The sequence below is a fragment of the Pyricularia oryzae genome, chromosome 3, assembly GCF_000002495.2.
Source record: "Pyricularia oryzae 70-15 chromosome 3, whole genome shotgun sequence".
In the NCBI taxonomy this organism is placed as follows: Eukaryota; Fungi; Ascomycota; class Sordariomycetes; order Magnaporthales; family Pyriculariaceae; genus Pyricularia; species Pyricularia oryzae.
Window position 1 is genome coordinate 4020221 of NC_017849.1, and position 15112 is coordinate 4035332.

Sequence of the window (15112 nt, forward strand, 5' to 3'; positions counted from 1 at the left end):
GAAGGCTGGGGCCAAGCAGAGACCGTCCGGCTGTTGCATTCCGTAACGCGTGACGAGATGGAGAGTGTGACAGCGCTCGATAGGCCGGCTGGGCCGGCGCGACTAGGTGGTGAGCCTGATGGTGTCGTACGTCGCGAAACCGGGCGAGCGGCCATTTCTAGAAGGGGCAGCAGCAGAAACAGCACCTGCTGATTCTGTAGTCCGCGAGTCCGGGCATAGTGACGACAATCAAGATGCTGCGAGCGAGTTGGGAGTAAGGGAGCTGCGTCGCGTGCTTTTCTGAGAAGGGAGACATGGGCCAGTCCACCGGTGATGCCCGTCGAGTGGACTCTGACGGTGGTAACAAGGTTCCGGCCAAAGCGCGCGTCCGACGTCTGGGGGCCATGCAATAAGCTACTTCCCCGACTTTTACGAGCAGAGACCCGGCCTGTTCTCGTCTATCATCGTAGGTATTGAGTGGCGGTCACCTTGTTCCCGTAGACGAGCTGTCATTCGTGCCCAAGGCATCGGACCTATGTGAACACTTGCAAAGTTCTAGGAGTTGATAATTGAAGCTAGACTAGTCGTATAAGCTTGGATATCTGCATTGATGTCTACCTAGATAGGTAGGTATGATGGCAAACATAGGATGCATCCCAGTTTTGAAAAGTCGTCGACTTGAGATTTAGCAGCCCTGCTCACAATATTCATGATTGTAACTTGGCGCGGCTTTGAGAAGCAATTGAACTTGGCGGATGGCGACGAGTGAAAGATGAATTTCACGTGATGGGTCATGTGACAGTAAAACAGCTCCGTGCAGCGGTGGAGCTCTCTCGGCTCACGTCTCAAGGCTGAACTTCAAGGATGCAATCAGTCCGCAACTGAAATCAAGAAACAGCAATTGACCGCCCAGCACAGTCAATTGCACATCAAGATGGGACACCCCGTAGAAGAACCGCCTCGCAGTATGCTACCGACCGTTTTCTCGAAATCCGACCGAGCTTGACCGCGTCGCCATGGCTTGTGGTGCGCGCATGCTAACAGATACCCAACCAGAGGCGACCCGCGAGGAGATGCGTGATGCCATGCTCCCGCTGGCATACCGAGACAACTGCGCCAACCTCCTGATCCCCCTCAACCGATGCCGGAAGGACACGTACTACCTGCCATGGAAGTGCGAGGTACGTCCACAAGCGCCCCCCGAGGAATCCTACTCTGCCGACCTGTTCCGACGATTCCCTCTTCTGCAGGCTGCTGCTCTTCACAGGAAACTTGGAACCGCGTCCAGCGACTGACGAGAAATGACAAAATAGAACGAGAGGCACAGCTACGAGAAGTGCCAGTACGATGAGTTCAAGCTCCGGGTGAAGAAGATGGACGAGCTCCGCGAGGCCAAGGGTGGTGCCAGGAGCAACTAAGGATGGCTTGGGACGAGGGTACGAGGAACTGGCTGGGGTTGCGAATGAGCTCACCCCGGTGAGCGCTGTAAATATAGCTACGGGACGGGACAGACGGTCGCTTCGGGACGCCGCCAGCAATCCAAAGATCGATTTGTCGGCACCGGAAAGTTACTACTCAAACGCACCGTGCGAGATGACGTGAAAGACGGACCAGTTTGCTGCAGGCTGTCAGACTTGTGTGCGGCATCGCCTAGAAGGACATTGGATATGCGTACTTTCGATGTCGGAAGGGCCGCTCGATACATTCCAAAACAGCCTGAGCCGTCAAGCTATCCTGTGAGTTTTTATACTCCCGATTTTCCGTATGTCTATGTGATGTGTCTTGGGTATAAAGAGCTCAAGCTTCCTGCGTCGGAAACTTTGATAGCATCTTTGTGGCGTATCTGGCACGGGGAATGGACCTCGGCGACATCTATGGTCTCTTCTGACTTCATCCCAAACAACCTTATTTTCACATTACCCTTTCCCTTTGTTTACTTTTGTGTTCTTCCGGTTATGAAAATTCGGACTCCGTGTGAGAACGATAGGGCGGTTTGTATTCTCAAGACGAATCAATCTGCATCGATGCATTCAGAACTTCCAATTCGATTCTGCTTGCAGCTTGGAGCTTATGAGCACATGCCAGGCGCTTTGCTTTGACGCGTCACGTGGTAGTGATGAACAATACTACCGTCATTTTGTTAGGTAAGCAATCTATTGGTCGCGCCTGGCTCTGTCCGCCCACATTTAGAGGGGCAAAACCGGGAGTCAGACCACCCCGCGCCTTGCAGCGCGACAACTGTGTCTTGACTTGACTTGCCCAGGCATTTATCATTTAACCAACGCTCGTCTTGAATTCCTTGCACCAGTTAGCTACGTGGATCTCGACTATCCAAGACCAATAGTCATCCGTCAATATGCCTAAGAATAAGGGAAAGGTATACAAACAACGCCCATGTCAAAAATTCGGCTCGTATTCGACTCTTGACTGACCATTGGTTTTTGATGCGCCACAGGGAGGAAAGAACCGAAGGAGAGGAAAGAATGAGAACGACAATTTGAAGCGCGAGATGCCTCGCGTCACCATGGTTGACGCAGAGAACGAGCCCTGGAATGGTGTGTTTTGCTTGACACGCGATAGCCCTATAGATACCCACTCCGAGACGATTGTTAACCTGTTGATTCCGCCCGTCTTCCAGAGTACGCCACCATAGTTTCAGCCAAGGGCGGCGGTAGCTTCAAGGGAATCTGCTACATCCACAAACAGCACATGGCCGACTTCAACGTGCCAACAAGCAGCGCTCCCGACAAGGAGGGCTTCTACGTCACTGAGAGGCATCTTCAGATCCGTGGAAAGCTCCGAAAGAAGCAATGGTACGAGGCGGCAGACAAACCCTGGAGATGCGCTGGGCTTACGGATATGAAAAATGTGACATTTGGCTGATTCAGGAATACAGGGTGCAAGCCGGTGACTTGGTCCTTATGCAGGTTTGGCCTAACGAGGTATGCGGCGATTCTTGATCTCGGTTTGAGATTTTTGCGAACAGCACACTGACATGACAATCGTGGAATAGCGACACAAGGGCAGTATCGTCGAGCGCTACCCATCCGACGAGGCCAGAAAGATCAAGGAAGAGCGTAAGTTGTTCCCAAGCAATGGGATATTTATTAACCTAGTGTTAATTCTAACACCGCATCAATCGCAACAGACGAGCTGCCTAGCTACGTCAGGATCAACGAGACGGATGTTGGAGGAGAGAACAGGGACGACGACGACGGATTCGAGTTTGCTGAGGTTGCGGGAGAGGACTCTGACGAGGATTCATCAGACGACGGCAAGGGACCGATCGACATTGATGATATTTGAAAATGTACACGGAACACAGGCTCAAGGATTCGGCAGAATGATAGCTTCATCACTCGCACAGACTCTAAGAGAAGTGGAATTTTTGCACTCGAACTCGATTTTGGCTGCTATGTTTGCCTTGAAAAATTGGTCTCGGTTCAATCTCAGAAACCTGGAGCAAAAGTGGATGGAAGGGAAAAGTCACAATGGAATGATACAATTTTTACCCACATCCGCCACCACATTGCACTCGATATCTTCCATCTTGTCTCCGTTGTCATGATAAATGTTGTAAATATAGGGGTGCAGTTCAGTTGTTACCTTGTTCCATTTCTAGCTTGCTTTGGCTACCCACGGTACCTTTAGACATCGCCAGCTCAGAGCCCCGTTGCCAGCCGTGTAGATCCTAGCCCCTGTCGTCATTGCACCCCACCAATGTGGAAAAAACCAACCCCCGCTTGGAAGACTGGCGGTGCGGTCGCGGTTGATAGGAGGCACGCACTTACGTATTAGTTTTTTTTTTGTTCAAGTTTGGGCAACGACACCGACTGCTTCGGACATGCCAACTCAAACTACAGGTCCCTTTTGTATACGGTTGAGGGACCGCCGGCCGAACAATCAGTCAGGCAGCGGTGGGTGAAACATAGTCGCCCGAACTTTATTTTTTTCTTCTTTTCTTCCCTACCCCATTTCTCTTGGGTAATACAGGCCAGGGCACCTTTACCTTGCATACCTACCTGCCTACCTTGCTTAAACTACAAGCCATCAGCCGAGTCACGCCCGGACAAGGCATGCGCCGGACCAATAACGACCGGGCAACGCCCTCCCCACGCAGCGGAGCGTTTGCACGAATGCCAGTGCGGCTTCCCACAACCTCGTCAACACCGCCAACGCCGACCTCGACGGAGTCCACGATGCCGGAAAAGGTCTCTGTGCTATTCTGCTGCCTGGGCAACATTTGCCGGTCGACAATGGCCGAGGGCGTCTTCCGCGACATGACGGGAAAGGCGCCTTACAAGGATCGGGTCGGGAGGGTAGACTCGTGCGGCACAGGTTCGTTACCATTTTATTACAGATAGCCGGGCGATGCGGCCTTCCCCATCCCTTTGACTGCGTCGATACATGCACCGAGATTTCGACAGTCATCTGACAAAATTGCACCGCGGGGTTACTCACAACAACAAAAAACAGGCGCATATCATACAGGCGACAGCCCGGATGACCGGACCATGGCAACGTTGGAGGCGCACGGCATCACAGACTACCAGCACGCGGCGCGCAAGGTTTCGCTCAAGGACTTTGACACGTTCGACTACATTTTCGCCATGGACCGGTCCAACCTCTCTGACCTGGAGCGGCTGAAGCGCAGCAAGCCCGACGCCAAGGCCAAGGTCATGCTCTTTGGCGAGTTTTCGGGCACCGGCAAGGCCGAGATAGTCAGCGACCCTTACTATGGTGGCCACCAGGGTTTCGAAAAGGCCTACGAGCAGGCGATGCGGTTTTCGAAGAATTTTCTAAAGGACAAGTTCCCGGAGGTGGAGGTCGAGTCGGAGAACTAGACCCTTTTAGAAAACTGCGAATGGGCAAAAAGAGGCCTAAACAAATACGATACCAAGACAAAAGAAAAATTTGTAACCACACACTCAGAAAACACCCATCACATAAACCCCCTTTCTTTCTGTAGAGCAGACCTGGGGGGAAAAATACTGGACAGCACGTGATAGAGACGAGCAGGTCATAGATGATAATGTTTACATTTTGCTTCTGCTAATGCTGGCCCCCAAAAAAATGCCGGGCCGTCACCCGCATGCATGTTATGGGGCAGGCAGGCATGGCAGCAATGCCAGGATATAACGTCAGCCCTCTAACGAGGTGGAGGGGGCCAAGATCATGAATGGATTAGATGGCCATGGGATGACATGGGGGCGAGGTCCATTTGTCAGACCACCCGATCAAGACAAGTACTTGTTGTGTTGCTTGACTTTGGGATATTTTTTTTCTGATCTTGATGTTAATTTTTCTATTTTCATCAAATCATGACGAGTACAACGATGATAGTTTCATTTATCGTAAGTCTCCAAGCCTCTGGAGGGTGTAAGACGGCAGGACTCTGCTGTGCGCCCAGCTTATATGACATTGTACAAATAAATGGATACGATACCTATACCTTACCACACTACTTTCGTACCTAAGGTAAGTAAGCTTTGCTACCTGAGAAGTGTACCCACCGTTGCTGAGCCTTGCCCCTGGATAACGGAGACTAGCTCTCACCCTCAGTGTCATGTCAAACTGGTCAGTAAGCAAGCGGCCTGCTATGAATGGGGTGATGCGATCAAAGACATGACCGAGCTTGCATAAAGGTATCTCGATGCAGTGTGTATGAATGGTCGACAAAAAGACATGGGACTTGACACAAAGATTCAAAAAAGACGCTTCGTGGAAAATGGACATTTTTGGAGGGGTGGTGTCGACCGGGGCTTGAGATCCCTGGAATGGAGATTTTTGATTTTGGCGCGCTGGTATTGGTGGTGGTATTTCCAAATCTGGCTCACTGTGGCTTGGGTAGGAATCGCGCGCGGCTACAGAAATTTGATGGATGTGCGATGCCGCTGCCTGCCCTTGCGGCAGGTGCCTACAGTGAGTACAAGTCCCTTGAGTCCCTAGTGTTGCGATGGGGGCTTGGGGGGTTTTCCAGGAACGGGCTCCCTTATCGGCCCGTTTGTCACTCGCCACATTGTTTTTGTCTGCAAGATACTTTCTACAACCCGGAGAGCCTCGCCAGGGATAGCGGGGGGACCCCTCCACCTGTGGGGACTTTTGGGTCGAGGTCCCCGCCTCCATCCCAGCAGGTCAGCAAACAACTTTGCAACGGACGCGAGACTACGATTTACATTGCTAGGACTTGCCCCTCAGCTCTTAGTTAGTGCTAGTTCTCTCTCTTATGGTGTGGTTCGCAAATTTGGCAAAGTCTAAATTTGAATACCTTACCTCTCTGTACCTATCCAGGTCCCATTTCTATCCCCTTAGTAGTCTTCTTAAGATCTTTAACCCGGAGGCGAGCTCCTCCTGCCTTGTCTCACATACCTGTTGAATGTATGCTGTGGCTTTCCATTCATATATTGTGCTGCTTTGTCCTTTGTTCCACGTCGCCTGATCTCTAGAGAACCGTTTTTTTTCTCATCCCACTCTCTTCCCCGGTCTTAACACGAAGACGGATCTGCAGAGTCTCTTTATCTCGCGCATCGCTTGTATTACCCCTGAAAGGCCGAGCTTCCCCGCCCCCTCGCACCTCTTTGCTCGCATCAACGATCTTTTGCGCAGCCTAACCTCTTTGCGACGCACAATTGTTCGAGTCCTTTTTACCTATCCTTTCCTAGGTGGCCATTTCTGAGAGGGAAAAAAGAAGCTCATTGAGCCCAACGACCCCAAACTGCAATAAACGAGGCAACCACAGCAATCATGTCGGATCTCCAGGGCCGCAAGATATTCAAGGTGTTCAACCAGGACTTTATCGTGGACGAACGTTACACTGTCACCAAGGAACTCGGTCAGGGAGCCTACGGTATCGTGTGGTACGACTTTCTTCTGTCTTCATCCTCCACTTTTCCCGTCGCGCGGCCGCCATTCTGAAAGCCCAATGGCGCGGCCTTGGTTGCGCCTGTACTGCTTCCTAAAGACCTGACTGACACCTGACACCTTGCTGTTTCCCACTTTCTAGCGCCGCCGTTAATAACCAGACGTCCGAGGGTGTTGCCATCAAGAAGGTCACCAATGTTTTCAGCAAGAAAATCCTAGCCAAGCGCGCCTTGCGCGAGATCAAGCTTCTGCAGCATTTCCGAGGCCACCGTAACGTCAGTTTCGCATAATTACCTGCGCTTGATGCTGCCAATCAGCCGGCGCATATCATGCCTGGTATAGCTGGACAAGTGTTGACACGCATTCATCCGCCTTAGATTACATGTCTCTATGACATGGACATACCCCGCCCAGATAACTTCAACGAGACCTATCTCTATGAAGGTATGCACCCGCATTACATCAAGGATACCATAGGGCAGGATACCGCAGCCACAGTCTTGAGCCGACAAGAAAGAGCCCGTGTATATGAATCTTGCTAACATCTTGAACCTCCATGTAGAGCTGATGGAGTGTGATCTGGCTGCCATTATCCGATCAGGCCAGCCCTTGACCGATGCGCACTTCCAGTCTTTCATCTACCAGATTCTCTGCGGCCTGAAGTACATACACTCAGCCAATGTGCTGCACCGTGATTTGAAACCCGGAAACTTGCTCGTCAACGCCGATTGCGAGCTGAAGATTTGCGACTTTGGTCTTGCGCGTGGTTTCTCGGTGGACCCTGAGGAGAACGCTGGTTACATGACTGAATATGTGGCTACCAGGTGGTACCGTGCACCTGAGATTATGTTGAGCTTCCAAAGCTACACGAAAGCGAGTACGTATCCCCTCTGGCGCGCCCCTTTGGTTTTCAGGCTAGGAAGCGCATTTGTGTTTGCGTTGGTGTCCTTGTATCCATGACTAATATTCTCTACAGTTGATGTATGGTCGGTTGGATGCATTTTGGCAGAGCTGCTGGGAGGCAGGCCCTTCTTCAAGGGTCGCGATTACGTCGACCAGCTCAACCAGATCCTTCATATACTCGGCACACCGAACGAGGAGACCCTTTCGCGAATTGGTTCCCCGAGGGCCCAGGAGTACGTCCGGAACCTGCCGTTCATGGCCAAGAAGCCTTTCCCAACACTCTTCCCGAACGCCAACCCCGATGCGCTGGACCTTCTCGATCGCATGCTGGCGTTCGACCCCTCATCCCGTATCTCGGTTGAGCAGGCTCTCGAGCACCCGTATCTCCACATCTGGCACGATGCCTCTGACGAACCCGACTGCCCGACCACCTTCAACTTCGACTTTGAGGTCGTCGAGGACGTTGGTGAGATGCGCAAGATGATCCTGGACGAGGTCTACCGTTTCCGTCAGCTTGTGCGCACCGCCCCTGGTGCTGGTGGCCACGGTGCACCCCACGCTCCCCAGGTGCCGATCCCTGCAGGTGCCGGTCAAGGTCAATGGAAGGCCGAGGACCCGCGCCCGCAAGAGTACGTCGGTCAGATGAATGACCTAGAGGCTGAGCTTGCTGGCGGTTTGGATCAGAGGAGGTGAGCAGGTTTTTGTTTTGGAGAGGGCATGAGATACTGCTGCTGGGCAGAGATGACCTCTTTTTTTTATCTCTTTTATATATTTTTTTCATTTATCCAAGGAGACGGTGGCAAACTGGTAGCCTATCTATTTATTTAGCCTGCTTTGGTCTACAAGACTTGTTTGATTTGAGTTCAGCAGCGAAACAAATTCCTGGTTAGGTGCTCTAAGGAGTCAGAGTCGTTTCCTTTTTTTTTGAATGTTTCTCTCACTTATTGAACTGGATGGGTTTCAAAGTACACGCAAAAGATGAGATTATAGCCACAATGGAGCAAAAACAGGTCTGACCAGGGTATTTCTCTTTTTACCAAGTAGTTAAATGGGAGGACATTGAGTAGGGTAGGATGTCGAGTTCAATCTCGAGGTCGAGATGAGGCCAAACAGCACTTATCAGGTGCCGTGATGTTTTTCCTGGTGCGAACCATGTTGGGATAGGACTGCTGGAAACAAATGCGTTGCTTTATCGAAGAAAATATAAAGAAAAAGGATTATCCTAGGGAGAGATACGCGCCTTAACACTTACTCTAGTCTAGAACTAGTTCTAGTTGGTGACTGCTCCTCTTTGACAGGCTCATTGCGCACTGGTCGTGACCAAACACAAACATATGCACTGATTCCTTTTTCGTCCCAACCCAGCTGTGAGTTAAACCTGTTTTTTTTCTCTCTTCCCTCTTCGGAATTGACCCGCGAGACGGGCTTTCCGAATCGCGGACTCCGCAAACAGAACCGAGTAGCAAGACGTTCTTTCTTACTCGGGCCAACTTGTCCCAAGTAACCGGGCAGGTGAAAGAACCAAGTTCTAGAACTTGTCAGGGGGTTAGTGGAGTGGTGGCATTTTGTTTCAACAACAGCACAAATTTTCCCTCCCCCCATCTCGTGTTGCGAGTGGTCTGATCCGGACCACACGCGTCTAGCCTGGCCCGGTCTTTCACGACGGCTGCAAAAGGTGTCCGCGGCGTCGGACCCTGACAAGAAACGACAGCCCAACCCTGTCCGGACCAAGGTGAACAACCAGCCAGGACCCGGGAGGGAGGAAAAGGGGGGGGCGTGTGTGGGAGAGAGAGAGAGAGGGCTGGCCGCGCCTCGGTCGGCGGGCCTGTCACGCTTCTCGCAACACTTGCTGTCGCTGTGTGAAAGTGTATTTGGAAGAGGGAGATAAATATTTCCTTGAGAATGTCACATGTGCATCACGTAATACGCTCAAGTCAGCGCGGACGGTCCGGGGCTTTCCAAAAATGTGAAGGACTTTGAGTGTCGTGGTGTCAATCATTTGATTGCGATTGTAAGAAGAGGATCAATGGTTGGTATTGCACGCCGACTTTGAAGTGAATATATCTCTTGTTCGTTGCAGTGGCATCGCCCTGGACAGGACCATAAGTGGGTGAGGGAAAGAAGGCTTGTTCATTTCATTACCGGTCACTGAACAGAAAAGGCAAGTTTTGCTTGGGGGAAAATGATCAATTTTTAAACTAAAAATTCCTCACACCCTGTGCTATCAAGGGTTGGGTATATCCGAAGCCGAAAGAAAGAAAACAACCGGTCATAACATAAAAAGACAAACATGCCATCCCATAAAAATATATACCTGCTAATCGCTGTAAGACTAGCAGGGTTTGATCCGAATTGAAAAGAAAATAGTAGAACAATGTGTATGTGAACGAGAGACGAAGAAAGTGAGGGCGAAAAAAATGGGTCGCCAACGCCACATTAGATGCTTTTTAGGGGGGTGTGCTTTTGATATTGCGCACATATTACTGAAATAGACGAGAAGAGAATAGAGGAAAAGGACAGCCAAGATCGGCATGAGTTTCCCCTCTTACTCGGCGTAGAACCAGTAAAAGGCAGTGTAAGGCACACTGGCAACGGGCACGGCACCCTCCTTGCTGCAGGCCTCGCCGACACCACCGGCGGTGATGACGCGGTAGACCTGGGAGGTGGCACCGGTGTTGCCCAGGCCCTTGCCGTTGTCGTTGAGCATGAGCCACTTGACGGCACCGGTGTCGAGGATGCCGCGGTCGGCGTTGGCAGGGACGTCAACAGACTGCTTGAGGCCAACGGAGAAGCGCAGGTTCATGGTGGACAGGTCGAAGGTGGGGTTTCCGGCGGCGTCGAAGAAGTGGTGACCCAGGAACTTGAGGGGAGCGCCGTCGGGCTGGGGCAGGTCAGCCGGGGCGATGAAGGGGTCGGCAACAACAGCGCCGTAGGACGAAGGAGGCATGCCGTTGTTGGGCGAGGCAGGGGTTCCAGGGCGGGCGGCCTCGGGGTCCTTGAGGTTCAGGGGGATGTTGGAGCCCCAGAGCGTGCTGGTGGTCAGGGCGTTGAAGGCCTCCTTGGACAAGCCGGTGCTGGGAGTGCCGGGGTACAGAGAGGTGACGTCGTACAGGACGGCGAGGGCACCGGCGGCAACTGGTGTTGCATTTCCGTCAGCGCAGGTGTAGTTCTGGATACCATGACCAACGGCGATGGCCTTCAGAGCGCAGCTGGGGTTTGGTGCTGGCAGGTCAACGGCTGTGTGGGGATAGTTGTTAGTTCAGTGACTATGGTATAAAAAGAATGGTAGCGATTGGCGACGTACCTCCTGTGCTGGGGAGAACGGGAAGAGGAATACCGCTGGCCCTGGGCTTGCAAGGCGAGGCGGAAACAGAAGCGACGAGCGCGGCAGCGAACAGCAATGTTTTGGAGAACATGGTGACTTTGGGTGTGTGGATGGATGTGTGGGGGGTAATGTTGTTTATGTTGATGGTAATATCAATAGCGCTACTGCTCTTGTTCTTGGTCGGTGTTGCTGTAAAGGAATAAAGCTATGCCAGTTGAAATCTATTTTGAATGGGCTTCCTGAGCGCGGTCGAAGAAATAAATGCAGTCTAGTTTGTTGCCGAAACGTAAACGGAAGGAAACGACGTTGAAGGAAACCGGTTGCAAGGAATGCTGAAGCTTTCGGATGTTTGAGTAACTGGAGATATTCGGAAGGAGTGGAAGAGGTGAGGGTGGGAAGGGATCTTATATCGTTTATGGAAATTGTTTTGTTCATAACAAAATTACAAAGGGCACATCAAAAAAGGTACGGAGTACGCGATAATCATGCCTGCCCTTCCCAGAGGAGGGGGGTGGGGGCGGAGTGTGTACAGTCAAAAGGGTGTAGGTCTAATAAGAAGCGGGCAAGCGAATAAAGTGACAAGGTGGTAGGTACGAAGTAGAACAAGGTAGTGCAGAGACCAGGTTTCCGTAACGGGTCTGCAGTCTTTCTCCGGAAAACGCTTGGACAGTGCTGTCATGGGGATGAGGGTACTTCCCTCCCCTCCTTCTGTCTTTTGTCTCTTATCCTCTTTGGGTGATATTGCGCAGGGACCGACTGTCGTTGTTGAATGAAAAGGAGGGTTGAGGTGGAGACAAACGAGGGAGGTGTCAAGCCTCAGGGTATCAGGGCAGACGAGGGTATGTATGCCAGGGGGTGGTTCTGCATGCAGCTAAGGTCCCCTTTCTGTATGAAAGCATGTATCCAAGAAACCCCTCTGTTTTCGATATCAGAGCCGGTAAGATGCGGTAGCACCTACTTTGTCATGTAGATGCAAAAAAAGGAAGTGATTTTGCAAGGGCGCAGATGTGTTGAGAAAATAGGTAATTAATTAGATGAATAACCTTGGAGGGAGGGTTTCGAAGGATGTGGTTCGAAACAAAAAGCGGCGCCCAAGGGGGGGAAAAAAAGGATTAAACACAAAGCAGGAAGTTCTCGTACTAGAACACCTAGTGAAGAAACCCCTGCAGATGAGGGCACTGCTGAACTGCACTACGTACTTTGGTAGAATGGTAGTAATGATTAGTACTGATACATTATTACATTACACATACCTAGGTGGGTTGTTGCGCAGCCCTTCCCATCTTGCCGGTTGCTTTTTTTGTCTGCACTGCAGATTAACCACGATGCTAGAGCGGCTGGAAACGGACAGGCAGGCCACGGAATCCGGCCGTGGACCCAGTCTTGCTGTATCTGCCCGCTTCTTTGCCTCTCTACTATGCTCAGTCAGCTAGGATAATGAAGAAGACAAACTACCACGTAGTGGCGAATGCTTGGTGACGGACAGTATAAGAATTTGTTCCAACGGAGGAAATATACTTAGTTTCCCCTGCGCACCACCCATAATATTACCTGGCTCGAAAGGTATTGAAGTACCTTGCATAGTAAATTTTTCTACTGTTTCCCAGGAGATCCACCTGCATCCTAGCTGTCTTTTTTATTATCCTGGCAGACCGTATATAGTAGTGAGCAGTTCTGACAAGGATGGTTCAAAGACAAGACAGAAGAAAGTTGAGAGCCAAGGAGCGAAATAAAAGTTCCATGTGGGGCACCCCAAGTTTAGCTCGCCCCGCTTGCCCGCGTCTAAATTGGACCAGGGGTGCGTATCTCATAGTACATTAGTGGTATATAGTAAGAACAGGGATCGGGTCAGGAACGGGAACTCCCCCAGGCAAGATCCAAGTTAAGTCAGGTTCAAGAGAAAACGGAGCGTTCCCGCCCGCCGCAATTTCCTCACCTTTTCCTGCTGTAAGCAACAAACCGTTTTCAGATTGTCAATCATAAACAGCTCCCTTGCAAAAAAAAAAAAAAAAAAAGAGAGTTTGTCCGTAACCATGTAATGCTCAGTGGCTGCTCCCAATCTGTTGCTGGTGGGGTTTTGTGTGCGTCTTCGTCTGATTTATTTTGGGGAATTGGCTTTCTTTTTCTTCATCTGATCAACCTGCTTGTCTTCAATATTGGTCTCGTCGTAGATTTGTTTGGTTGATAATCTCTGGGAAGCCGCTGGACCTAACTTGGCTCGTTTGCACAGCGGTAGCAGGAAGCGCCCGTCAAGAAGAATTTGACGGGCGCGACTGGAAATTGATTGACACTGGCGCCCGCTGACATTCGATTGGATTTCCCGAAGGGCTGAGCCCCACCTACTATTGGGCCCTTTGCGGAGTACAAATACCGGTAATCGATCAAAGAATCCGCAGCTGCCCGCGTCGTCGCCTCGCACCCACATGGACACTAGCCCAAAATACTTGTCGAAGAGGACCCAAAAACCCACCTTTTACTAAGTGCGTATTTGTTTTCTGTGAGAATTTCTTGTTTCTTACAGCAGTCTCTTCGTCGCTGAGCTCATAAAGTGCTGATGCAACGGTGAGTTGGCTGTTAAGAATAGCATCTAAAAGTGGAGGGAAAATTTGGGGTCCTCAGATCGCAGAGCCCACTCGGAAAAAAGTCATTTACTCGCGTGCCATTTTAGCGGCCGGAGGGCATGTCATCCGGAGGCTGAGCATCTGAGCATAAGAATTATGGGAGACAATACAAATATGGTGGTTTGGTCAGACAAATTGTAAAAATTTAGTAACCAGGCCATGGCTGGCTCTGCTCTCCTCTGCTTAGGTTGGATCCAACGCCATGTGGCGCGCCGTTTGCCGTTTCTTGGAGCTTACAATATTGGATGGCTTTCTCACTTCTACTGCTACCCAAGCTACGAAGTACCTACCATTTCCTCGAGTAGGACGCCACCGTATTCTACGGAGGCTTGGGAGGTTGGAGGGTACCATTCTTGCCATTCTCAATGCTGCATTTCGCCGCAATATCGCCAATACAGCCCCACCACGACGTGACTTTCAGGGCCCATTTTTGCTGACAGCCTGCCTGATTGGGGCTGCAAGTCCGTTGCGATCTTGATTGCGTGTGTCTTGCGCGGTATATGCCGCAGTTTGGGCCCGCGAGGGAGAAACAAAAAAAGAAAGAAAGAAAAACAAAATTTGGGCACGCAAACAATTATAGAACGGAAGAACACGGCAACTTGCAGTATACATGCCTTGCCTAGATAGGTACTTGTGGCTCTGTCAACAAAATTGCGAGGTACAGCATGGCGTTGTTTTCCGCTTCTCACCACAGTCCCCTGGCCACACAAGAAATAGGTACCTTGCAATAGGTAGGTATCTTGGTAGGTAAGGTAGGCATCCAAGGTGTAAGCTTAAGATTGGCAGGCAAGGTCCCGAGGATCTGGGCGAGATCAGCCACCGTTTCTGCCGTGAGAATCCTGCAATATCGCTCGAGTCAACAGCATCATCCAACCTACCCAGTTTGCCATGGGTACCTGTGCTACTAGACCCTTTCATTCCGTTTTGTGTGTTGGAAGAAAGGATTCATGTATGTGATACGAGAAGTAGCAAGGAGAGTTCTGTTCGGAAACAGGAGGTCAAAAAGAGTTTCGTTTAATGGCCTTGTTTTCGCATTGACACTGACAAACTGACAGTTGCATTCGACAGTAGCATCATCATCCATGCATGTCAACCTCCCCGAGGCTGCGGTTCAAAAATGTGCTTGATTAGGTAGGTTGGGCAACAATGTGATGAATTGCATAACCTGTGGCGAAAGAAGCTTCATCGGTCATTCCATCCGTACCATAGTAGAACTAAAGCCCGGTGTCTCAGGTTGCCCGGGGGAATCAGATGTGCAGCTCCAGCTGCGATGTCACCGGGATTTAATTGAATGTTTTATGTGTTAGGTGATGGCCTCAGGGATGCAGCAAGAGTAAGGGCTGGCGATGCTCTGCCGTCGCCGTGGGTCTACCAGGCTCTGTTTGATCCTCTGCATATCCGGCCGATTGAGGTGAAGGACATG

General features: G+C 50.9%; 6 protein-coding genes across 6 annotated transcripts; 4 read left to right on the forward strand and 2 right to left on the reverse strand.

Annotated features, from left to right (window-relative positions):
• Positions 1 to 788: 788 nt before the first annotated feature.
• Positions 789 to 1652, forward strand: MGG_15118 (uncharacterized protein). Its single transcript, XM_003712386.1, has 3 exons — positions 789 to 944; positions 1036 to 1160; positions 1293 to 1652. Exons 1-3 carry the CDS (start codon positions 914 to 916, stop codon positions 1395 to 1397), a joined length of 261 nt encoding a protein of 86 aa, XP_003712434.1. The 5' UTR covers positions 789 to 913; the 3' UTR covers positions 1398 to 1652.
• A 554-nt stretch (positions 1653 to 2206) lies between these two features.
• Positions 2207 to 3662, forward strand: MGG_04941 (uncharacterized protein). The gene is made up of 6 exons (XM_003712387.1): positions 2207 to 2356; positions 2435 to 2534; positions 2618 to 2792; positions 2876 to 2921; positions 2993 to 3056; positions 3128 to 3662. The coding sequence occupies exons 1-6, from the start codon at positions 2336 to 2338 to the stop codon at positions 3283 to 3285; spliced, it is 564 nt and encodes a 187-aa protein (XP_003712435.1). The 5' UTR covers positions 2207 to 2335; the 3' UTR covers positions 3286 to 3662.
• A 47-nt stretch (positions 3663 to 3709) lies between these two features.
• On the forward strand, positions 3710 to 5934 carry MGG_04942 (phosphotyrosine protein phosphatase). The gene is made up of 3 exons (XM_003712388.1): positions 3710 to 4317; positions 4456 to 5457; positions 5529 to 5934. Exons 1-2 carry the CDS (start codon positions 4056 to 4058, stop codon positions 4821 to 4823), a joined length of 630 nt encoding a protein of 209 aa, XP_003712436.1. The 5' UTR covers positions 3710 to 4055; the 3' UTR covers positions 4824 to 5457; positions 5529 to 5934.
• A 265-nt stretch (positions 5935 to 6199) lies between these two features.
• MGG_04943 (CMGC/MAPK protein kinase) lies at positions 6200 to 9083 on the forward strand. The gene is made up of 5 exons (XM_003712389.1): positions 6200 to 6836; positions 6983 to 7115; positions 7218 to 7284; positions 7403 to 7717; positions 7817 to 9083. Exons 1-5 carry the CDS (start codon positions 6724 to 6726, stop codon positions 8434 to 8436), a joined length of 1248 nt encoding a protein of 415 aa, XP_003712437.1. The 5' UTR covers positions 6200 to 6723; the 3' UTR covers positions 8437 to 9083.
• Positions 9084 to 9909: 826 nt separating this feature from the next.
• Positions 9910 to 11547, reverse strand: MGG_04944 (uncharacterized protein). Its single transcript, XM_003712390.1, has 2 exons — positions 11048 to 11547; positions 9910 to 10980 (listed from the first exon to the last, which is right to left on the reverse strand). The coding sequence occupies exons 1-2, from the start codon at positions 11157 to 11159 to the stop codon at positions 10289 to 10291; spliced, it is 804 nt and encodes a 267-aa protein (XP_003712438.1). The 5' UTR covers positions 11160 to 11547; the 3' UTR covers positions 9910 to 10288.
• A 1539-nt stretch (positions 11548 to 13086) lies between these two features.
• On the reverse strand, positions 13087 to 14040 carry MGG_16832 (uncharacterized protein; the record flags this gene model as incomplete). The annotated part of the gene is made up of 3 exons (XM_003712391.1): positions 13087 to 13538; positions 13588 to 13619; positions 13980 to 14040. The coding sequence occupies 3 exons, from the start codon at positions 14038 to 14040 to the stop codon at positions 13167 to 13169; spliced, it is 465 nt and encodes a 154-aa protein (XP_003712439.1). The 3' UTR covers positions 13087 to 13166.
• Between the last annotated feature and the right edge of the window lie 1072 nt (positions 14041 to 15112).